The following is a 24,138-nucleotide window of genomic DNA, read 5'->3' as shown; positions in this document are numbered from 1 at the left end:
TGGACAATGGTGATGATGTAACCCATGGCTGGCAGGAGCCAGGGTCAGTCAGTCAGTTGATCATTAGGGGAACTCCTCAGAGACAGGAAGTAGACAACTGACAAGAACAGGAAGGGAGAGAAGATGGCAGAGCATGACGGGAACTTCAAAGGAGTAGGGTGGGGGTGGCTAAAGAGTGAGCCAATATGCTTAACAAACACAAAACACCCAGAGTCCCCACACCTTATAGCCAGAGACGCTGTTTCAAGGGGTACAAATCACACACCCCAACAATTGTTTCTGTAAACATCTCCCCCCAGTTACCACAACATGACCACACAACAGTAGAAAAGACCCTGATAGCACCCATTCCCTCCAAATGGAAATCTGAGAGATGTTCAGAGGCTCGATAAAAACAACTGCACCCAACCCTGTCACTGTCCTGAAAGAGATGCTTCCTCTCATCAGAAAATTGCTCACTTATGTGTGGTGTGCGGTCTCCATGAGCCAGGGGGCTTGAGTTGACTGATTATACTGTAAGACTATGATTTCCTGGGTGTATTAATCTTTCAAAAAAAAAAAAATCACTCCACCTCTGCATTTACAAGCCCTGGCACACATTTTTTTTGATGATAAAAAACAAACAAACTATGGTAGGTTTCATTCCTAAAATTATCAGTTACATAGAAGTCATTCTTTTGCTTCAAACAATACATAAAATCAAGAGAATTAATTGAATAAGGGAAATCATTTATAAAGGTAGCATTACATTCCCTTAAAAAAACCCCAACTATTCTGCTTTCCACAGAGCTACATAGGCAAGCAATAGGCCTTTGGAATGGCTAATGGCAGCATTTGGGGAGCATTTGGGGAGTTTAATGGATACTTCACTTCCTCCCACCTTGTTAAAGAACAGGAAACCTGCTACCTTATTCAGACCAGCTGGGAGAGCAGAACTAGACAAAACTAAGGGACAGAATAAAGAACAACTCAGCCTAGAGAGAAACGTCCTGGAAGAGCAGGGATGCTGCTTGCCCTGCTTGCCCCGCACACGTGCAATCGCGGCCCTGGAGGCAGGTCTGAGCCTCGCTTCCACGCGACAGCCACGCAACGGCGGGTCCCTGAAGAGCCAATTCTTAGGCTCTAAGGTCAGTCCATCAGCACGAATGGGATGGAAACATAGAATTCGAGGCTCCTTCCCACTTATCAGACCAAACTTTGGGATAGGGTGTAGCGGGTCTGACAGCTCAGACCTGGGAAATTTGAGGGTGAATTCAGAAGCACCTGTTAGCAAGATGGTGCGTTCTTAGCAGCTCTTACCATCTGAGCTCACAAAGCAGCTACTGATCAGTGATGACAAAGGGCCTCTGTGAGGCCAGTGGAGCGAGGAAAGGGGAAGTGCCAGGCTGTTTATTCATTTATTTCCCCGTGGAGGGGAGCACAGTCCTGATTTGTCAAGTTCATCATGCCTCAGGCAAACCTGAAATGGGCAGTGACTGATTAAATACAGCATTTATTTATTTTTATTACTTTTATTTTTTAGATTTTATTTATTAGAGAGAGAGAGAGAGCGTGCACAAGGGGGAGAGGGGTGGGGGAGAGGGAGAAGCAGACTCCCATTGAGCAGGGAGCCCAATGTGGGGTTTGATCCCAGGACTCTGGGATCATGACCTGAGTGGAAGGCAGACATTTAACCGACTGAGCCACGCAGGAGCCCCTAAATACAGCATAAAAACAAAACAAAACAAAACAAAACAACCTTGGGAGAGGTTTCTCTCCCTAAACATAGCAGGAAAGGTTAGAAGAAAAATTAGGGATTACCTAGAGATGGCGGTTTCTTCCAATTCAGGCCAATCTAGTTAACCTTTGCAATATTTTTATACTTCACCACTTGTGAACATGTTGTTTCACTTTAAATCTGCTGACAAAGAAGCTTTGTATGTAAAATAGATGTGATGGCTACAATAACGCAGACTTTTCTTTTCAGGTCTTTTTTGCCTATTTAAATGGCTTCAGACCGAACAGTCATTTAATTCCTAACGGACAGATAGTATGAAGATAAAATTATTGAACCCAGAGCAGTCTCGTGGCCAGATTCTACATGGATGGATGTGGCTGCTGACGACGAAGGGATTTGTAGGCCATTTTGAGGACAGATTAATAGATTTAAATATTAAGAGAAGCAGGCTAAGTAAGTTCATCCATTCATCTACTCATTTGACAAATATTTACTTACTAGGTACTATGAGCATGGCACCGTGTTAGGCACATGGCAGTAACCGGGACAGTCCGGTGCTGACCCTTGAGGAACTAAGAGACTACACAAAATTGACAATTCAGTGGAACTTTAAGTATCTTGACACCATGGACCAATATATTCAGGATCCAAGGATTAAAGGAGGCTCTTAATTTGGGGCTGAAACAAAACCAAAATTCCCTTAGTGTTTCTTTATAAACACATGGTGCATAGTTTTCCTTACAGGATTTTCTTTTTGCTTAAGTTCATAAATCTGTATAAACTGATTCAGAAGATATGTGATAAAATAGGAGAGGATAAATTTTAGGGCCTTCCCCATTCAGCCATAAGCACAATTTAGGAAAAGGTCTGCAAACCCTAGTGCTAGAGTGCAGTCTTGCGGTCATTTGGTGCTGGGACCCAACTGTTCAGAGATGAGGAAACCAACATTTATAAAAGGCTCAGAATCTGTTTCTAATTGTGGATTGGTAAAAGCTTCTTGGTTTCCCAAGGAACATATGGTAGAGATTGATAGTTAAAAATGTAACAGAGGGACTAAAATATTAATGTAGGAGTATTCACAGACTCCTTCTTTATAATCCCCTGCTAAGAATAATTCCGGCAATGCCACCCCGGCATCTCCTCATACTGGGTAGCTGAGATGGATGGAGGGTGACATAATTTCATGCACCATGGAGGACTGGGGGAGGGATTCCATTGAGGACAAGCACCCCCCTCATGCATGTTTGGGGGTGCCCAAACTGCCCCCTTCACAGTTGAGCACTAGTGAGATGGGGAGATGATGACCCTTCAGGGTCCTGATTTACCTGTAGGTCCACAAGTGGGGGTTATGGAGAGACACTGCGATATTGACAGCTGGGGTCACTCAAATGTGGATCCAGGGGGCCACCAGCAGGCCACTGGTGCCTAGGGACAAATCCCTGTGTGTGGGGACTACTGGAGGCACCATTCACCCATCCACCCGGAAGCTAGCTCACAGCACATATGAATGAGGGAGGGGGTGCCTGGTCCCTGGATAATCCCTGATCATCTGTGTCACACACTCCTTGCCAGAAAAAGGAGATAGTTACTCTCAATGCCACAGAGACTAAGAGTAAGGGCTATTGTTTGGAATTGCCTGAAGGCGGAAGTCAGGGGGAGACTAACCTGAGAGCTGGAAAAATGGCCAGGGGTGCCAAATGCTTAGAGGAAGAAATTTCCAAACTGGATTATGGATATAAAGACAAGATGCCAACAAGATCTCAGACTCTGATACCTAGTGGGTATTAGTAACTAGAAATTAACCTAAATCTTGTTAAATTGTTAAGGAGTTTATTCACAATCAACAATCATTTACCGAGTCCTGGCACTGTTAGCGAATTCGGAGAAGAGGCACTGTATCAGAAATTTTGCTTTCACAGAGTTGACATCCTAGCTGCGGGAGAGGCACTTCATGAGAATCTCTAAACCTAGCAAACAGCAGAGGCCTGTGATTGCTCAATTCTTAAGGCCTCCCACCAACAAGAGTAGAATAATAGAGCAAAGCCCAAAAAGGTCATCCTCCACAAAGCCAATCTCAGACTTGGCCACAAAGAACAAGAACAAACAAGGAAGATCTTGGCAGGCACAACAGGTAAGCAGAAGGATGACCAAGGACCCTATCTCACTGTGCTGGAGATAACCTCACACAACCTGAAACCAGGGCATGCTGAGGCAAGACTGGCAAAGCTGAAGTCAGTTCCCCTGATCTCATGCAAACATGGTACAGTGTGTGAGAATTGTTTTAAAGTGGTTATGCCTCTTGAGCTTGCAGGCATGTAGTCAGACTATCCTGAACACTCAGGTACGTGTTTGGGGAGGAGATGGAATATTAAAACATATGAAATAAAACCCTGAAGAGAACAGTAAGGGGAGCCTCTTTTACTTGGAAAAAGTTCTCATAAGTATGCTGTTTCATTGGGGTCCTCTGGGGACTTGTGAAGCCTTGTTATAACACTGGCGAGGGAGATGCTGTTAGTTCCTGCCTTATGTAACCATTCCTATGGTTTTCCAATGCTCCAAAATTAAAGAAACTTTACATCTCTAACTCTTGTATTGTCATCTTTCCATCACTGACATCACTGTCCTATTGTGATGACCAAGCAGATGGCTGTCAGAGTGGGATTAATGCCAAGGACTCCCTCAGGCCCTTGCCAGAATGCAGCCAGCCACTTTCCAGATAAACACTGGACATCTATTGAGGTTTTAGATATAAAAGAAAGCCCCAAGGGAGCTAAGTGTTGCTTTGACTTTCACTGAGTCAACTCTTTGTAAAAGTTAAAGACTCCAGAATCAAAAGACAAGGGGAATTTAGAGACACCAAAGGTTTCAAATGTTGAGGCAATGGTAGTGATAACACAGTTGATTAAAAAAAAAAAAAAACTTTATTAACTAACAGCTTTGCTATAAAAAATGGCCACAAATGGAGAATGATTTCAAATTAAAAATTTTAACAGGAATACTTCTACTTTAAAATATGTAAATTATCCCAATGAAGAAAAGCCCAACATGAAGTAGATTTATTAGGGAAAAGTACCCAACATTGAAAGAAGACTTAACACCAATTTTTCTCCAACTCTTCCAATAAAAATCAAAAAGGAAGGAACATTCCCAAACGCATTTTACAAGGTCAGTATTATCCCAATGCCAAATCAGAAAAGGACACTACTAGAAAATAAGAGGCCAATATCCCTGATGAATATAGATGCCAAAATTCTCAATAAAATACCAGTAAACTTCATTTAGTAGCACGTTGAAAAGATCATTCACCATGACCAAGTGGGATTTATTCTGGGGATGCAAGGATGGTTCAAAATGAGCAAATTGTCAATGTGATACCTCAAAATAGAGTTAAAGAAAAGAATCATGATCATTTCAATAGATGCAGAAAAAGCATTTGACAAAATTCAACATTGACTCATGAGAAAAAACTCTTAACAAATTAGGCAGAGAAGGAACATATCTCAGTGTGATACAGGTCATATAAAACAAGCTCACGGCTAACATCATGCTCAGTTGTGAAAGATTAAAAGCTTTTCCTTTGAAGCCAGGAACAAGCCAAGGGTAACAATTCTCACCCCTCCTATTCAACATAGTACAGAATGTCCTAGTGAGAAACAAGCAAGAAAAAGAAATAAAAGCTATCAGAATTGGAAAGGAAGAAGTAAAACTGTTTCTCTATTTGTAGATTACATGATTTTATATATAGAAAATACTAAAGACTCCACCAAAAAACTGTTAGGGTTAAACAATGAATTGACTAAAGTTGCAAGATACAAAATTAACATACAAAAAAATCAGTATCATGTCTAGATGCTAACAACTTTTCTGAAAAAACAGCGAAATTTATCTCATTTATAACAGCATCAAAAATAATAAAATAGGGGATCCCTGGGTGGCTCAGCAGTTTAGCGCCTGCCTTCGGCCCAGGGCGTGATCCTGGAGACCCGGGATCAAGTCCCACATCAGGCTCTCTGCATGGAGCCTGCATCTCCTTCTGCCTGTGTCTCTGCCTCTCTTTCTCTCTCTGTGTCTCTCATGAATAAATAAAGATTTTTTTTTAATCTTTAAAAAAATAATAAAATACTTAGGACTTAATTTAGCTAGAGGTGAAAATCTGTATGCTGAAAACTGTCAGATCTTGATGAAAAAAATTAAAGAAGAAAGAAATATCCCACGTTCGTGGATTGGAAGAATTAATGCTGTTAAAATGCCACTACTACCAAAATCCATCTATAGGTTCACTGCAATCCCCATTTTAGATTTCCAATGGCATTTTTCACAGAAGTAGGAAAAAGCATTCCTATAATTTATTTGGAACCACAAAAGACTCCTATAACCAAACAAATCCTGAGAAAGAAGAACAAAGCAGGAAATATCATACTTCCTGATTTCAAACTGTACTATAAAGCTACAGTCATTAAAATGGTATGGTACCAGCATAAAAACATACAGACCAATGGGACAGATTCGTGAGCCCAGAAATAAACCCAAGCATACATGGTCAACCTAATATTTGACAAAGGAGCCAAGAATACTCAATGGAGAAAAGACAGTCTCTTCAATAAACGGTTCTGGGTTCACTGGATATTCACATGCAAAAGAATGAAACTGGACCACTATCTTAAACCACTCTCAAAAATTAACTCAGTGGGTTAAAGACGTGAAAGTGAGACATGAAACCTGGAAACTCCTAGAAGAAAACATAGCAACAAAGCTCCATGACATATATGACACCTAAAGCACAAGCAACAAACTGAAAAATAAACAAGTGGGACTATATCAAACAAAAAGTTTTTGTGCAGCAAAAGAACCCATCAAAAAAGTGAAAAGACAATCTACATAATGGGAAATTTTTTTGCAAATCATGTATCTGAAAAGGGGTCAACATCATATATATATATATATATATATATGATAATATATATATATACCTCATACAATCCAGTAGCAAAAGAAAAAAACAAAAACCTTAAAAAATGGGCTAAAGACCTCAAGAGAGGTCTTCTCCAAAAAAGATATAGGAAAGGCCAACAGGTACATGGAAAGATACTGAATATCACTAGCATAAGGCAAATGCAAATTAAAACCGCAATGAGACATCATCTCACATCTGTTCGGCCGTCCTCAAGACAACAAGACAGATACCAGAGTGGATGTGGAGAAAGGGAACCCTTGTGCACTGTTGGTAGGAAGGCAAACTGCTACAGCCACTGTGGAAGATAGTATGGAGGTTCCTCAAACAATTAAAAATACAACTATCATATGATCCAATAATCCCACATCTTAGAAATGTATCCAAAGGAAAGAAAAAAACTAACTCAAAAAGACATCTGCACCTCCATGTGCACAGCACCAGTATCTACAATAGCTAAGACATGGAAACAACCTAAGGGATGAAGATAATGATGTGGAGACATAAACAGTAGAATATTAGTCAGCCGTTAAAAACTGAGGAAATCACGCCATTTGCCATATGCTGTCATTTACGTGTGGCATCTGAAACAAACAAGCCAAATTTATGGTTACCAGAGGCAGAAGGGAACAGGGAGGGGAACTGGAAGAAAGTGGTCAAAGGTACAAACTTCCAGTTATAAGGTAACTAAGTGCTAGGGATGCAATGTAGAGCGTGAGGGCCATAGTTAACGCTGCTGTGTGATATATAGGACAGACAGTAAATCCTAAGAGTCCTCATCACAAGGACAAGGTTTTTGTTCCTTCTTTCTTTTTTACTGTATTTCTGTGAGAGGATGGAGGGAGGCTCAATGAAGCTATTGTGGCAATATATTTCATAATATATGTAAATCATACCATCGTGCTGTAAGCCTTAAATTTATAGAGTGAGGTCAATCATTTCTCAATAAAACTGGGAAGAAAACAGAAAAAAAAGGAGATATATTAATATTTACCTACTATTGGATGATAGGGAAATGAAAAAAAAAAAAAATACACACGTGTACTAAATGTTTCTCCTGACAGCCACTCGACCCTGTAATTCTGTATCATTTAGGACAAAAGCACTAAAGATGATATTCAAATTTAAAAGTGATTTTCTAATTATATTACAGATTTCCCTCTCTGGAAAACAAATGGTATTAAATGAAGACATAAGGCTTGCTAGATACAAGTGTATAAAAAACACTGCTTCTTGAAACTTCTTTTTACAACACGATTGGGTACATGTTACAGAGCCAGGTCAGACAGCTGAACAGCTAGACCAAGTACATCTAATCGAGAGATGACGAAACCTATAAATGTCATCATTTCTACAGTTGTCTATAGTTCATAAGTAAACCACATTAACTTGGTGCCAAGACAATACAATTTAGGTGTCAAAAATGTACTTTTCCACCTCAGACATTTTTCTCAAGGGAGACACAACCTTCCCAGTCTGAGAAGGCAGGACAAGTGGCCACAAGCCCAGGGCCCGGCTGAGGACGGGGAAACATGTTCATGTTGAGTGTGCGATTCTGACTGGTGGCCCTATGTGACACAGCTCCTGAAGTGAGAAGGCAGGAGGAAGGGTTTGAACCCCTCCTTCATCAAGTGAAAGGTGGAAAATATATTATAAAGATAGAAACAGAAAGGGTCAATTCCCACATTCTTTTCCTCATCCCTGGACAGCCAGCCAAAAGCTGCAGGCCTCAGTGCAGGCCTTTATTAAAAGGACCTTGAGCAAATACAGCCTGCTGACCCAGGTGCCCTGAGAACGCAAGCCCTCGCTTAGAGGAACAGAAGTTACTGAATATTTATATGCCCATTTCCATAAAAGTAGTTCAGTCGGTATTTATTTTGTATTTCTCATCACAGAGTTAGGTTTTTGTCTGAACGCACGTCCCAACTAAATATATCAAATAAAAATCTCCATTATTCCTATTTCCTATGCAGACGGTTAATCTAAGCAGTTCGGGGAGGAGGAGATGGGAACAAGTGTGTCATACAGGAGACATTTCAAAACAAACAATGAACCACAGCCCAACCGCGTGAAACTTGAAAGACCAATGGCTGGTCAGCTCCTGCGGATTTTAATAATAGACCACATGACACATCTGGAGATACTATGGATCCTGTCTATAAGTTATGAAAAAGATGTCTTTGTGATCCACCTGTGTCGTGATCATGCACTTACCTCAGAATCCAAAATTGGGATTGCACGATAATTTAATCCATACAAAAAAAGCCCTGGGTATTGGCACTAGACATTTGTACAGCTCAAAGTTTCTAATTTGTTCTTTTTCTTAATGTGAAGATAAAAACCTCTGGAGATGGGCCAAAGATGTTTACACGTTATTTTTAAAGATATGTGAGAATGTAAAAATGTAACGTGAATAGAAAATACCAATTTTAGAAAGCAACCATTCTCGGTGTACTAATGCTTTCTATAGGTCAATTCTTCTGACACCCCTTGACAGCAGTGTAAAACTACGGCTCATCAAAACTGACTCATTTAAAGCTGGGTAGAGTTTTAAATGTCTGTAATGATTCTTGCTACTGATTTGGTAATATTTACTGGTATCTTTAATTGATTGTATATATATACTCAAAGGCATTTATAAATGATAGGAATTACTATTCAACATTAAAATGACCAGAGGCTCTCTTCTGTGATAATACTAGTTCCCATCAAGAAAAAAAAAAATGAAAGGAGCACGAGCGGGGTATTTTCCACCCCTCCATTCTACTCTCTACCCTTCTCTCCTCCTGCTCTGAGCCCTCCATGGCTGACCTTTGAGGCTCCCATCAACAGGCACTTTTGTCCTTTAGCTTCTGACTGCCTCAGCTTGAGGGGAAAATCAGGGGAAGGTGAGAGGGTCAGAGGAGAATACACCTGGGGAATTTACTCCCCGGAGAGCTTCTTGCTGGGATTCAGATCGGTTACCTTCAACTTTCTCCCCCAGGTCTCAGCTCCTGTCAGGCAGTCTGCTCCTACAGCTAATGCTCCCCAGGTCTGGCAACAGCATCACCCTCTTCAGACCCAAGGTGGTGGAGGGGATACCCCATCCCTGTCGTTTCTCTATATCCTGCCCACACCTTTGTTACTAGGCCTTTCATTTAACTCTCTCCAAATTACTTCCTTTTCAGAGGGCTCTTGCTTTCCTGCTGGAGTCAGAACTGACAGAGATCTTAAGTCAAACCTGAAAGACTTAGGTTTTCTCTCTCATGGTCCCCTAATTCTAAGAAATTCTATATAATAGGCGCCCTATATTTTTATAGTCTTTGAAGCCAACTTTAGAGAGCTAGAGCCAAGAATCAAAACCAGAAAAGGAAAAGAAAGCTTTCTCATCTTTTAGATGACACTACCCAATATAATCTTTAGAAATGCAGTATATATAATATGGTGCACCGAAGCACGGCAAAGGTCCTATTAAAACAAGGCAAAAAAAGAGTTAAAATATCAGTATACCTCATGACTTTAAAAAAAGTGTTTTTTTAAGATTTTAAAAATTTATTTATTCATGAGAGATACCGAGAGAGGCAGAGAAGTAGGCAGAGGGAGAAATACACTCCCCGCAGGGAGCCCGATGCTGGACTCAATCCCGGGACTCTGGGATTATGCCCTGAGCTGAAGGCAGACACTCAACCACTGAGCCACCCAGGCGTCCCTTTTTTTTCTTTCTATTTTAGGTCTATAACAATTTAAGCCACCTCCAGTAGTTATGAGGAACTAAAGTGCCCTCACAGAAACTAGATTCCCTGCTGGGACAGGAAAACCAATGCCGAATATGGGATTGACCTCTTGTCAAAACATAAGGACAATTTTGTTTGTTTGTTTGTTTTTGGACAATTTTGGAAGTACTTGATGGTATTGTGAAAAAGCCACATATACCAACCCAAAGAAAGGTCTGCTAAAGATCACAGTGACAGCTCAAACATTAAAAAGTGACAACAAAAACACCATCAGAATCAGCTGCACCTAAGAAGAGACAAATAAGAACTATGCTTTTGAAAAGGAATATATACCAACAGTATTCAATTAACCGGTGCTTAGTTTATCCTGAAAAAAGGAGAGCAGAAAGAATGAAAGATGATTTGATTGATTTAAAAAAAAAAAAAGTAATGTGCTTCACTGATACAACTCACTTTGAGACTCCAAGTCATTACCAATCTGAGATGTCAAAAGCCCTTTTCCTGCTAAGTTGCCATAAAATGCCAGCCCTTAGGTCAGAGGGTAAATGATAAAAATGGAATTAGACGGATCTAAAGCTTGGGTCTTCTGGGAGATGTCTCTCAAAGTTGACCTTTCCTCCCTGTCTTACTGTGTGCGCTGGTCATGGTCATCTGGGGGAGTGGCCAAGCACAGAGCCAGGGTTTCTGGACGAGTCCAGGAGGAGTGTGGGGTGGGATGGGGGTGGGGTAGGGTGAGGATTCAGTTCTCCTATAAGAATGACCAGTCCTTTCTGGTGCCTCACAGAATCCCTAACCCACAGGTGCATCATTTATATTCCAGCAGGAATTTGAAAGACTAGGGGAAGCTGGTCCTCAGAGAGGATATTGTGTTACCCCTACTCTGTGTTCACTTGGTGCGTGTATCTTTTGTTATGACAAACACAATCTTTACATCCTCTGCCTATTAACATCTTCTAACATCTGTATTACTACTGAGTCGTGCATAACATGTCCATGGCAAGGGCAGGCGTCTGTGACTGTCTCAGCCAGCAGAGAATGAAGGGATATGGACTAGTCACCTCTATATACTGTATCTCACGCTCTCCCCTTCTAAGAGGCAGTTTAAAAGACTATCCTCCTTCTGTCCTCCCTTCACACTATTTGGCATGTAGTGGTGGTCAACATTATTGTTAGTCACAGGCCTATGAAGATCTTTATGTGGACCCGACTGAGAAAACTTCATAGCTCCCGAAGATCCTGGATGTGAGGCTGGACACAGTAACTGGAAACTCTTTGGGGAGGGGTGACTGCGTTTTCAATCATTTATGTGGGATAGTTTAAATTGGAGCATTTTAAGAGTGTGTATATGACAAGAAAAATGGGAGGGCAGAAGGCATGTCCTGCTTTGGGTTCATACGGAAATCAAATTTTGTTAACCACCTTGGACTTTTACTTCTGATAAAGGTGATTACACTGCTAGTCTATGGGCGGCATATGGCTGCTTACTTAAAACAGTCAATAAAAGGCTCATATTTTATAGAGCAGCAGGGATTGGTTGAAGGGTGGTCGTGTGACACACCAGAGCCAAGAGTACATCATAAACCATTTGGAGGACTTGTCAGTCAGAGGCAGTTCTTTCCTGCTGGACTGTAAGGTCCAGGCACTGTAGTCATTTTGCTACTTGAACTGCAGTAACTGAAAGAAAGCAGAACTGAAATATGGAGAGAGAACAGCAAGATTTGAATTTCTCTGTCAAGTGACACTCGAAGTCACCCAATCTCTGGATTTTTGGATGTGTCAGACAATAGGTTTCTTTTGTTTAGGCCAATTTGGGTTGGGTGACCTCCCTGAAACCAAGTGGTACCTTATAAATTAAAAAATGACATACAAACTTCGTATAGCCTTGGTAATGTGGTGAAAGAAACTTCTTAATTTTTATAGGCAAGCCTAGGAATCTGGAGCTGAGCAAATTTCAGGGACTTTGTCACCTGATGAATTCAGAACTGTTTTTATTGAAGTGAGAACACAGTATTTTGGTATCATCCCTTGTGCTGATAGTAGGCGTTTTGTATCTTAAATTGCTCTGAAAACCATGCTTCCCTCTCCTGTTTTTTTCCTTTCTGAAAAAGAACTACCATTTAAAGTATTTATTAAGTAATACTTTTAAGTTTGCAGGTGGATGAAACAGGCATAATATTAAGAAAACAGGGCAAGGTAGGAATGAGGCCAAAAGTCAGAAGCAAGGGGTGTGTCAAGGTGGAGGTGGGAGCTTGAGAGGCAGGAGAGCTTTGGAAAGGTTGCTTTAGACCAGAACTGGAGTCAGCAGAGGATGACGGAGAGCATATGCAGTGGCCCTGAGTGTCCAGATGAGGTCTAAAAGCATAGGTTCCCCAAACTGGAAAAGATTTCATGACTTGCCTCAGCCACATGTCACACGTGGCAGGTGAGCAGCAGGATTACCCAAGAGTTCTGCCAAGGTTGGGTACTGGCTAGACAAGTGTGGCGAGGTGAAAGAGGCAAGGCACTCCAGTGTGCTAGAGCACAGTTCAAGGGGGTGACCAGGATACTTGATAACACACCTGTAAGGGATTATGTAATTGGTAGGTGTAACTCTATTCTTTTGAGAGCAATTACCAATTTCTCTCCACTTTCCTACTTCTCAAAAGATTGGAACTAAAGATCGTGTGACTTCTGAAGAGTAAGAACTCGGGGTGAGTTAGAAATTGTACAAAGAAGCACAATCCAAAGCCTCATGCTCTTTTAAAATCAAATAACTGAGTCTAATTAGAACTGAGTCTAATTAGCACTATCTGAAATGTGAGGAATTAGAAACACAGTTGCTTAAAAACTAACTGATGCATAATGTGCAGCTGTCTGCAAGGCAACTGTTTTCAGTGTGATGGATCCTGCGCTCATCTCACGGTTCTAAAGTGGGAAAGGATTTCAACCAGAAGCAGAACTTTCTGAAACACTGATAAAAGGCAAAAACAAGTCCTTGCACTGAGTGGTTGGTCCAGGCTCACGCCTCTTGCAATTCTCCAATGTTTGTCTCCCATTAGTCTTACTGGGGTGTGTCTTGGCCCAGGTATTTAGAAAAGGCACCCAGGTATCTGCAGGTATACACAGGAGGGAACAATGAAGGGCAGGTCAGGAAGAGCCTCTGTCTCTCCAATCAGGAAGGCTTGAAGGAGTGAAAGGGAAGAGTGTCAGGGCTGACAGTCCTGAATATTGGTAGGGAGAAGCCAGGTACTATCTGATCCCATGAGGTCCCCAGCATCTCTGTCTCTGCGCCTCCCTCTCTTTTCTTCTTGGGATGCTGGAGTCCACAAAGTCCATTTCTCTCTTTCTTTCTTTAAAAGATTTATTTATTTATTCATGAGAGACACAGAGTGAGAGAGAGAGGCAGAGACCTAGGCAGAGGGAGAAGCAGGCTCCCCACAGGGGGCCCAATGTGGGACTCAATCCCAGATTCCAAGATCATGACCTGAGCCAAAGGCAGGCGCCCAACTGCTAAGCCACCCAGGCGTCCCCACAGAGTCCATTTCTTATCCCAGGCGAGGACTCAGGTGATGTATTTGCTTAGCTTATTGTCAAGAGTTCTCTCCACTCACCTTCCTTCTCTAATCCTGCTTTCTCACAAAGTCTCTGAACGTCCCACCTTGTCTGGCACCCCCTTCTCTCTTCTGCAGTTCAGACGCTGTCCACCATCCTATCTCAGGTTCACATTCTGCTAACATTACTGACAAGGACTGGTGGAGACTGCTTGTTTTGGTTCTGATTATGATTTGCCCTCATGGAGGCTGTTGATTCAGACACCATTTGCTGCTCCTTCGTTGCTCACCCCTTCCTGCAGTGGTCGAGCTTTGCTCCCAGCATGCCTTGCAGCTGACATCCTGCTCTCTGGTTACAGCCCACTCTGGGAACTGAAGCTGTCAAGGCTTTTAGGTTACCAAGGATATTACTCTGTGTAAAAAAGGCTTGATTATTCCTCCAGACCCTGTATTTATCTCAAAAATGTTTTGTTCACTACATGTCTTCTTCATTATACCCTGGTGTGAATTATTTTGAAAAGTCAACAAAGTACTGAAATGCCAACCCCTAGATCTCTTAATACTATGAAGCACTTTTTTTTCTTGTGTATATAAAAAAGTCAATCCTGTGGTTGCTAATTAATGTACATTATGACAGTTCCCAAGCTGATATGGTGAGGCAGCTTCTAGATATTGGCATTCTTAAAGGTCCACTGTACCTGCAACTCTCACACTTTTTTCCTAAAGTGAACAAGGATGGAATTTTTACAGACCTACCCAAAGAGACATCGAGACAAGGAGAAGTTCAGATGAGCCTCAGTTCAGGTTAAAAACCAGCTGCAGGGTTTGGAATTGTGAATCTGCTTAGATTTATAAATCTTAGTGGACAGTCTAAGTCTCGGCATGATGAAGCACTAGGGTTGTAGAAATCAGCCAGGAGAACCTTGGAATAATAGCCAAGTCAACTCATTTCATATTATGTGACATTGGAGAGGCTCGGTAATTTTTTCCCAAAAGAATGTTTAATTTATGCCAAATGTTTTTAAGGGTGGATTATTTAAGAGCAAGGCTTATTTAGGCACTTCTGTGCAGATGGGCTTTTTTTCTTTATTCTTAGTATTAGGCCCTTTAAAAGTATTTTCTTTCTGTGGCCTCTAGAAAAACCATGTGGCAAGCAAGATAAACTATAATTCATATATTACTGCAGAAAAATCTCTGTAACTTTTTTTTAATAAATTTTTATTTATTTATGATAGTCACAGAGAGGGGATGGGGGCAGAGACACAGGCAGAGGGAGAAGCAGGCTCCATGCACCGGGAGCCCGATGTGGGATTCGATCCCGGGTCTCCAGGATCGCGCCCTGGGCCAAAGGCAGGCGCCAAACCGCTGTGCCACCCAGGGATCCCCCTCTGTAACTTTTTTTAATCAAAAGAGAACTCCGAATCTTTATAGTAGACATCTAACAAAGATGCTGGGGATGGATTAGGGATTTTTGAATCAGATTCCATCAGTGGGCATATATTGCCAAGCTTATTTTAACATCTAGCAATGGACTGAAGTGGGGGGGGGGGCATTTTATTTCTTTATATCTACATTCCCATCTAATTGTAAGAAGTGATAAATCAAATTTTTGAAGTAGTTAATTTGCCTAATAGGCAGAAAGCCACACTGAATGCAAAAAAGCAACTTGGTCTCATAGTGGAACCAGGGAACTTGTGAACATGGAATCCATGTCAATATCCACAGAGAATTCTTCAAACATCTTTGTCATCCATGAAATTCTCTTCTGATGTTAGGGTTTTAGTGAGTGTTTATCCTGCCTAGTATGAATGTGGTAAATTAGGTAACTGCAGTAGCTATGAGCTTTTTTTTTTTTTCCCCAAAAATGCCTAAGTATTTGGCTATTTCTCTTTTCAATACTTACAACAGCACATCAAAAAGGCCTAAAATAACATCCCAAACCCTCTTTATATATAAGGATCCTGAGACGGCAAAAACAAATTGGTTAGGTCTAGAATAACTAAACCCATCTGAACAATCTTGGGCAGGTGAAGACACAATGAGAGAAGGTACACCAAGTGATACAGTGTAATGCACAGACTCTGGTTAGAAGAGGATTATTTTTCACAACCCACAAATATTCCTTCAGGACCTTAGAGGCCCTCCCACCCTCCCACCTCTCTAATCAGCATGTCTCCCATTAGCCATCACATTCCAGACAGTGTTTGGCTATCCTGACACCCTCTCTAGGCAAGGGGAAGCCTGGTTCAACCAAATCTCATGTCTATTCAAGTCATATTCCACAACCAGCTTCTGCTTTTGCCATATGTCAAGGGCCGTGGGCAATTTTCCCCAGTTTTAATCTGTATGCAGGTTAAGACTCTGTGCATATACACCACAGACTAGCTTAAGTAGCAACTCTGAGGGCAAAGAAAATGAACTCTTGTTGAAATCTTGTCATCAGATGTAATAAGTGCAAACAAACCTGGTGACACCATACCTTTCTTCCACTGAAACTTCTTTCAGCTGCTGGTGTGGTTTGGTACCTTCCATCTCCCTGATGCTCACAGCATAGATCTTGGTGGTGTAATCAATGGCCTTCTCTCTAGCAACGTCACTGTCATAGCCTCAAACAATGGAAAGAAACGGGTGTGGAGTTGGTGGGCAGTGGGCCGGGGATGGGGTGGATGGGTGCTGTGCGGGAAGGGGCAGCCGGCTAGAGGCAGGTGGGGCTCACTCACCTCCATCCTCTTCCGCATCCGTGTCTGACTCCTCGCTGTCCACTAGCTTGCTCTCTTGGGTCCCCACAAACTCCCTCGTCCAGATCATTAAGGCGGTGTCAGCACCACCGACCGTGAGCAGCACAGAGTCGTTGTGCAGCCACCTCACATTGGTGACGTGCGCGCTGTGCCCCACATACTTCTTGAATCTTGCATGCTGGCCCTGTGAAGCCAGAAACTGGTGATTACCCCATCTGGAGTCTTAGGAGTCCTGCCTTCAGACTATTTCATCCATGTATTTTCCCGAGTGGCTTCTGGTGGATACAAATTAAGCAGTTGATCTAAGCAGCCACTTTCCTCCGTTTCTTTAGAGTGTAAGCTCTATGAGGGCAGGAACTAGGTCTCTTTTTACTGAAAACATTACCTGGTTCATCATGTCCTCAGTATGTGGTTTCTGAGGGAAGGAACAAAACGTTGGACTACAGAACCTCCTTGTGAGAGCCTAATTAAGTACTTGTTTCTCTCAAATATCAAATGTACATTCCCCACAGGTCTCTAGTGTAAACTCCTGATGGTGAATCTGGCTGACATTTGAGATCAGAAATGTTTTCCCTGTCATCCCCCATAGTGGCTTTTGTACCAAAGCCCAGGCTAGGACAGAAGAGCAAGGGACTTCTTAGAATCCTGGGGCCCAAAGTAAGATTTAAAACAAACACAGCAGTTTCTGCCACGGATACTGGAAACAATTTTCACGGGAAACATTAAAACAATTGGTTTTAAAACAAAGTATGCTCCTTTTCAACAAGCATAACCAAATATAAGAGCCCACTTTATGAATAATTGTAGAAAGCTCTCCAGAGTTTCATACCCAGGCCATACAATATTTATCGCAGGTGGAGAAGGATGAGGGTGGAATATGAGTCAGCTGCTCACAGTCCTGACATGTGGAGGGGAGCTGAGGCTGCCACCAGAAACCAGCTTCCATTTTTGGCTCATGAGCCACAGCCTGGCAAAAACAGCTCCAGCGAGAGCCATTTTAAAGAGGGAGACTTTTTTTCCATCCTCTCAGCAACAATCAGAGAATATCTTAACCAATGTGGGAAGCTGCATGCTCTTCCTGAGGTTGTGAGAGGGCCATTGGTATCCCCCATGGAAACTGGACTCAATAATGGAAGAGACTTCCAGAGGGTTTTGGACCGGCATGCTAGGGAAACTGAAACCAGCACAGACACATGGCAGGAGACAGGTGCAGCAGAGTGTGTGACTCTGAAGTATGCTCGTTTAAGATCTCTGGGTATTTGGAGGACCCCTACCTGACAACGAGTGAAAATGCCCACCCCTCAGCAGAGTACTGTGTGTAGAAACATTAGGGAAGCAAACAGGAAGGCCATATTTCCAGGAAGCCTTCCAGAGCCACTAGTTTGCTAGAAAACAGGCAGAGCACAATAAGGATTTCCAAGGGAAACCACTACTCACATAGATCTATGTGAGATCCAGAAGACATGGAAGCAAGGAGGACAGGCATAGTGGCCACGTGTCCTGCTGGTCTTCCAGCTGGAAACAGCAACCTGCCCACTGTATCTACCACCAACACAAGCTTATTTCTTGAGGAGGACAAAGAAAAAGAGCCTGAGGAATGCCTCTCCATACTCCTACTTATATAATGGTATATAGGGTTTCTAGACAGGATGGAAGAAGAAATCCAAAAAGAAAGGTTCAGGAGAAAAATGATTATAACTTGATCATAATCAGGGTGCAGGGGGAAAGAAAGTGACAGAGGAGAAAGAGGGAAAAATTATCAGTCTCAGGGATCCCTGGGTGGCTCAGCGGTTTAGCACCTGCCTTTAGTCCAGGGCACGTTCCTGGAGTCCCGGGATCGAGTCCCACGTCAGGCTCCAGGCATGGAGCCTGCTTCTCCCTCCTCCTGTGTCTCTGCCTCTCTCTCTCTCTCTCTATGTCTATCATAAATAAATAAATAAATACATAAATAAATACATAAATAAATACATACATAAATAAAACTTTAAAAAAATTATGAGTCTCTGACGTGATTTAACAAAACTGAGGTTCTTGCAGCAGAAGGGGATTCAAGATTCTCAGAATACGAAACAAGATCACAGCTCCATGGAACAATAAAGGGAATTCACAGTTACTAGATATTTCCAGGAAACCAACTCCTCCCCCAGGAGGAAGAGGTCAGCAGGGATGTTTGGTGGCTCCCTTAGGGCCTATGGAAGGAGTCTCCTGAAGACCTGGCACAGCCAGTCTGATGAGCTGTCCTTCCAGGTCATCATGTCAAACCATGCATTTGTGTCACCCATCGGTACTCACTACCACTGCTTTCCTCTTCCACTGAGTTATGAAAGAACAGAGAATCTGGAATGTGTTTCTACAGGGCTGGGTGTTAACTGCTGTTAGGGGAGAAATTCCTGAGAGTTTGATGAAAGAGATGTACCCTTCCTCAGATTCACATTTCACATAGAATTTCTCTGCCTTTAACACTTAATGGACAAAGTTCCTCTCAGAAGAGCCATTCTCTAGAGCCTTTGACTTTCTGAGAAGGAGACTTGAGACCTTGAGGGTGGGTTTGAGAGATGTAAATGACATAGTGGTATTTTAACCTCGCTGGTATAGTGGAAGGGCACAGCTTGCAAGGGAATGGAATGGAGGCTATGGAAACAACTGGCTGGCTATATAGATGGTGTCCAAGGACAGAACTGTTTTCTGATACATGCTTTAAGGTACTAGAAAAATAGGTAGACTCTGGGAAAGGAGAGTTTATTCTATGGAGGTCGGAAATAATGTGATTATCAGGGGACCAATACTTCACTGAGAAGATTTTAAACTGTGAAACTGTATATGTAAGAACACCTGTTAGTTATTGAAAGAAAACTGCCTGAAAGAGAGGCCAAGTAACTCCTAGAAAAGGAGAACAACAAAAAGGTCAAGAAGACATGACATTATAGTCTGGAACTTGAATTTTGGGCAAAGAGGTTTAAGTGTAGTGATGAGATCTTATAGGTGTCATTATGACCTGACGACATGGAACTCAATGATAGATTATTGTGATGCGATGGTGTTTTAATGTGGTACAGCTTTCCTAACAAAGTGCCACATGCTGGGGGCTTAAACAACAGAAATTCATTTCTCACAGTTCTGGGAAGAGACTGGAAAGTTTAAGATCAAGGTGTCAATTTGGTTCCTGGTGAGAGCTCTCTTCCTGGTTTAGACACACCATTCATCTATGAGTACATACAAAGTGTGCATATGGCCTTTCCTCAGTGTGTGTGTGTGCATGGAGGGACAGGAGTAGAGAAGGGGGGGAGGGAGGGAGGGAGAGAGGGAGACAGAGAGAGAGAGCGAGAGCGCACGAGAGCACGCGCGTACCCATGCAAGCTCTCTAGTGTCTCTTCTTACAAGTATATTAATCCTATCAGATCAGAACTTCAGACTTATGATCTCACTTGACCTTAATTATTTTTGTAAATGCCCTCTCTCTATATATAGTCACATTGGATGGCTGGGTTTTAACATATGAATTTTGGTGGGGAATCATTCAGTCCATAACAGATGGAGAACTTTGTCCAACATGCAGACTCAGAGCATTGGAGAAGTATGACAATACAGCTAGAAATATTCATCAGCTTGGGTCCACATATTTAGGAGTAAAAGTGTGCCAGAAAAATCAGATTAAGAACAAGAAAAGAAAGAGAAGTGATACTATCTTTTTTTTTTTAAGATTTTATTTTTTCATGAGAGGCACACACACACACACACACACAGAGAGAGAGAGAGAGAGAGAGAGAGAGAGAGACATAGGCAGAGGGAGAAGCAGGGTCCCTGCGGGGACCCCGATGTGGGACTCGATCCTGGGACCCCAGGACCAGGCCCTAAGCTGAAGGCAGGTGCTCAACCACTGAGTCCCCCAGACGTCTCAGAAGTGATACTATCAAAGCAGTTTACACTGACCAGTGGTTTTCAAATGTTTTTAAATTACGAAACTGTTTCTTCAACCAAATCTTACATAGTAGAACTCAAGAATATAAAGAGATATCATCCAACTTAAAATAGTGGACAAAAGATTTGTACAAACACTTCATAAATGGTCAACAAGGAAACAAAGAAGTGCTGAGCATCACTAGTCATCAGGGAAACAAAAATTACAAGCACAATGAGATCATATTATCTGCTTCCCCAGGACAGCTAAATTTTGAGGTCTGACAACACTGAATGTTGGCAACTGGGACTCTCTTACCTTCTCTATGAGAATGTAGAATGATACAACCACTTAGGAAAAAGGTCTGGTAGTTCCTTAAAAAGTTAAACATATATTTCCCCCTATGACCCAGAAATTCCACTTGTATGTGTATTTACATAAAAGGGAGAAAACATGTCCACAAAGATTTGTCCAAAAGATCTTGATAGAAGCTCTATTACAACCACACTGGGAAAGCATGTGCCCGTTGATAGCCATGTGGATAAACAAACTCCGTTCTATCCATACAATCGAATTCCACTCAGCTATAAAAAGGAACAGACTATTATTACACAGAACAGCAAGGAGGAATTTCAGAAACATCCGAGTGAAAGAAGCCAGACACAAAACAGTACCTACTTGATCATTCCATTTATATGAAGTTCTGGAACAGGTGAAACTTATCTATGGGGAAAAACAATGGAATAGTCTTTTCATGTGAGAACAGAGGTGTAGGGGGTTGGAGACTGACCTGAAAGTTAGCATGAGGAAACTTCCTAGGATGATGATAGTGGTCTGTATCTTGATAGGTGTTTGGATCATGTACATTTGTCAGTGTTCATCAAAAGGAATCTCAAAAAATTTGTGTATTTCAACTATATACAATTTTACTTAAAAAACGTCATAAGCAAATGCTGAACTATAGGTGATGACAGGCATGTTGCAACATTTAGGGGTAAGTATCCTGATATCTACAGTTTACTTTGAATTATATGTAGGATCTAGGTGGTGGGGTTCCAGGGGTTCACTGTATCATTCTTTTGCCTTATCTGTATGTTTGAAAATTTTCATAACAAAATGTTAGAAGAAATCTTACACAGAAACTCAATGTATAAAATACAAAACAGAGTGACTCTGGTTAAACCAGGGGTTGGGCCCCAGAGCCCCTTCAGTTGGTCCCTACCTTGTTTCCTAGGGTTGTCCCTGAGGAACCTCCTTGGAACTCGGGAATTGTAGTACCACAGCTTGAAATTTCTGCTCTAAGCAGCCCATCTGGGTAGGCTGGGGATGCGGAGATGAATTCCCAAGACCAAGAGCAAATGTATGTAGCTCAGGAGCACGATACATGGGAAATTTAGCCATCTAAAGATCTGCCACAACCTGTCTAATAAAACCAGGTATCACTAACTTTCTGACTTGTCCTGTGGGCAAGGTCATTTCAAAAAATGTAGAAGTAAAAAAAAAAAAAGTAGAAGTAGGAAGGAAAAGTGCCAAAGAGAACTGAACTCTGAGAAAATAGGAAGCAGGGCTAGTAAGTGATGGTGAAGTGATCAATCACTGGGGGAAGGCTACTAGGTGGTTTTGGAATTTGGGATGGATAATGACGGGAACACTGGACATATTCAGAAGTGTATCTTAGGAAAAACTACAAAAATAATAATCTGACAGGATACTAACAAGTGAAAAATCAAAGAGGAAGGCACTTAAAGAAATTCAAGTTGCTGCTGAGAGAACTGGTGTGTTCAGGTATGAAGTGTACATGTGATGCAGGAGCAGATAACCAAGGATGAATACAAAAGTCTCACACAGACAACTTTAATATAGTTTCAGGAATGCTGAAGTAAAAAACTAAGACAACTGGAAAGGAATTTAAAGATACATTTAGGGCTAGGAAATAATAGACAAAAGTTAGGAACATTTCCTAGATTGATGATTTATTTAATAGCAGCAAAAAACAGATTTACTTATCTCCTCTATACAGAAAATGCTCTTCAAAACAGAAAGGGCAAAACAGAGGTATGGGCTTACATACAGGTACTTCTGGTGTGACCTTAGAAGTAAGGTCAATAACAGTTGGGGAGTTTAGAAACCAGGAGGCCTGGCATCAAACATAAAAAGTTCCTGTATCCAAAAGGGAAACAAGTAGACTCTGGCAAATATTGATTCATGAGTTGATGCAATCCCTGGAAAATTCTAAGGTGAATTATTACACAAAAGGTCAATAAGCACTTGGAAAAGGAAGTAATGATCACTAGGCGGTGACGGGGGTTCACTATGACCTACTTATCTTTTACTGATTGGTTTATTAGAAGGAGAGATGAAGGATACCAGAGATAGAGTCCATGTGGCTTTTAGCATGATATTTTCCAAGCCATTAATGATGTATCACTGGGCTAGAGATAGAAATGTGAGCTCGGTGTTAGCACAATCAGGTGAGTGTCAATGTCTGTTACTGACTGAAGAACTCTAACTCGATGTGTACATCAATAAGCCAAATATCAAAATGAATGAGGCTCCTGGCAGTGCTGTTTGGTTGTGCTAGTCTCTCTTCTTTTCTCTCCATGATTTAAAACCTCCACTTGTGAAATGAGAAGATAATGTGATCTGGAAAGGAAAGTAAGTATTTTGAAAAGGTATTTAAAAGATGTTGACAGGTTGATAGGTTATGTTATTATGAGATGTAGTAAGATGAATCTTATTGGGTACAAGTAGAAAGTTCTGTAAGTTCAAATTTTAGAAAATCAGTGGTGTACATATAAGATGAGGGATAACCTGAACATTTTTTTTTTTTTTTGGGAAAGCGATCTATGATTCAGTTGTATAGTGTGGCAGCTCAAAAAGTTGGTAACATTTTAGTTTAATCCAAATAGAAAATCCAAAGAAGGTAAGTGTCCCACTTGAGCCTGAGCTGGTCAACATCCCAAGTGGTGAATTCTATTTCAGAAGAGACGGTTTGGAAAGAAATTGATAACACAGAGCGTGCTCAGAGGCAGGGACAGCTGGAAACCATGTCCTGTGGGAGATGGCTGAAGAACCGGACACATTTAGGCTGAGGAAAATGAGGTTTTGGAGAGTTACATACTATTTTCCTCCATATGAAGGCCGTTGGAGGACCATGGTTATGTGGTGATGGTTCAGAAGGCAGAACTTTGGCTAACGAGAAGAAATTTCAGCTCTGAGCTGAAAATAGAGCAGAATATTTTGACATATGAACTATTTAAAGATGAATTGGGCTACTTTGTGAGGTAATGCATCCCTCCTCTCTGGAGTATGCTAGTATGTGCGGGAAGGGCACTGGCCTAAGACACTGTAGAGAAATTCCTCCTCCATGGTTGGATGTTGGATTTGATGGCCACTGAAGGCCTTTCCAGGAGGAATTCCAGACCATGAGGACGAGAGTCAGACCTCGACAGTAAACAAGTCATGAGGTGTTTAGACGGCATACATAACAAGAGGGCTGCCGGTGACATTACTGACTGCTTATGCCTTCAATATTGGAAAATCCACTTAGAAAAAGAAACAAAAAACAAAAAAAGAAAAACAATCCACTTA

General features: G+C 41.7%; 1 protein-coding gene and 1 long non-coding RNA gene across 8 annotated transcripts in view; one reads left to right on the top strand and one right to left on the bottom strand.

Annotated features, from left to right (window-relative positions):
- The window catches only part of EML6 (EMAP like 6), a 281,419-nt gene that overhangs the window by 38,984 nt on the left and 218,297 nt on the right, over positions 1-24,138 (bottom strand). For all 7 annotated transcript variants that reach the window (XR_011997927.1, XR_011997926.1, XR_011997929.1 and 4 more), the window contains exons 26-27: positions 16,632-16,833; positions 16,391-16,517 (exon numbers count right to left, since the gene is read on the bottom strand). Coding sequence is in view for 2 of the 7 variants with exons in the window: in XM_025992653.2 (XP_025848438.1) it covers positions 16,391-16,517; positions 16,632-16,833 (329 nt within the window). In the remaining 5 variants the exon portion in view is untranslated. The remainder of the gene's footprint in view (positions 1-16,390; positions 16,518-16,631; positions 16,834-24,138) is intronic.
- Positions 1-24,138, top strand: part of LOC140595938 (uncharacterized) — a 36,741-nt gene that overhangs the window by 2,966 nt on the left and 9,637 nt on the right. The gene's annotated exons all lie outside the window — the stretch shown is intronic.

Source organism: Vulpes vulpes, chromosome 16 (genome assembly GCF_048418805.1).
Source record: "Vulpes vulpes isolate BD-2025 chromosome 16, VulVul3, whole genome shotgun sequence".
In the NCBI taxonomy this organism is placed as follows: domain Eukaryota; kingdom Metazoa; phylum Chordata; class Mammalia; order Carnivora; family Canidae; genus Vulpes; species Vulpes vulpes.
The sequence above is the reverse complement of the archived record's forward strand: the minus strand, read 5'-3'. Positions and strand labels throughout refer to the sequence as shown.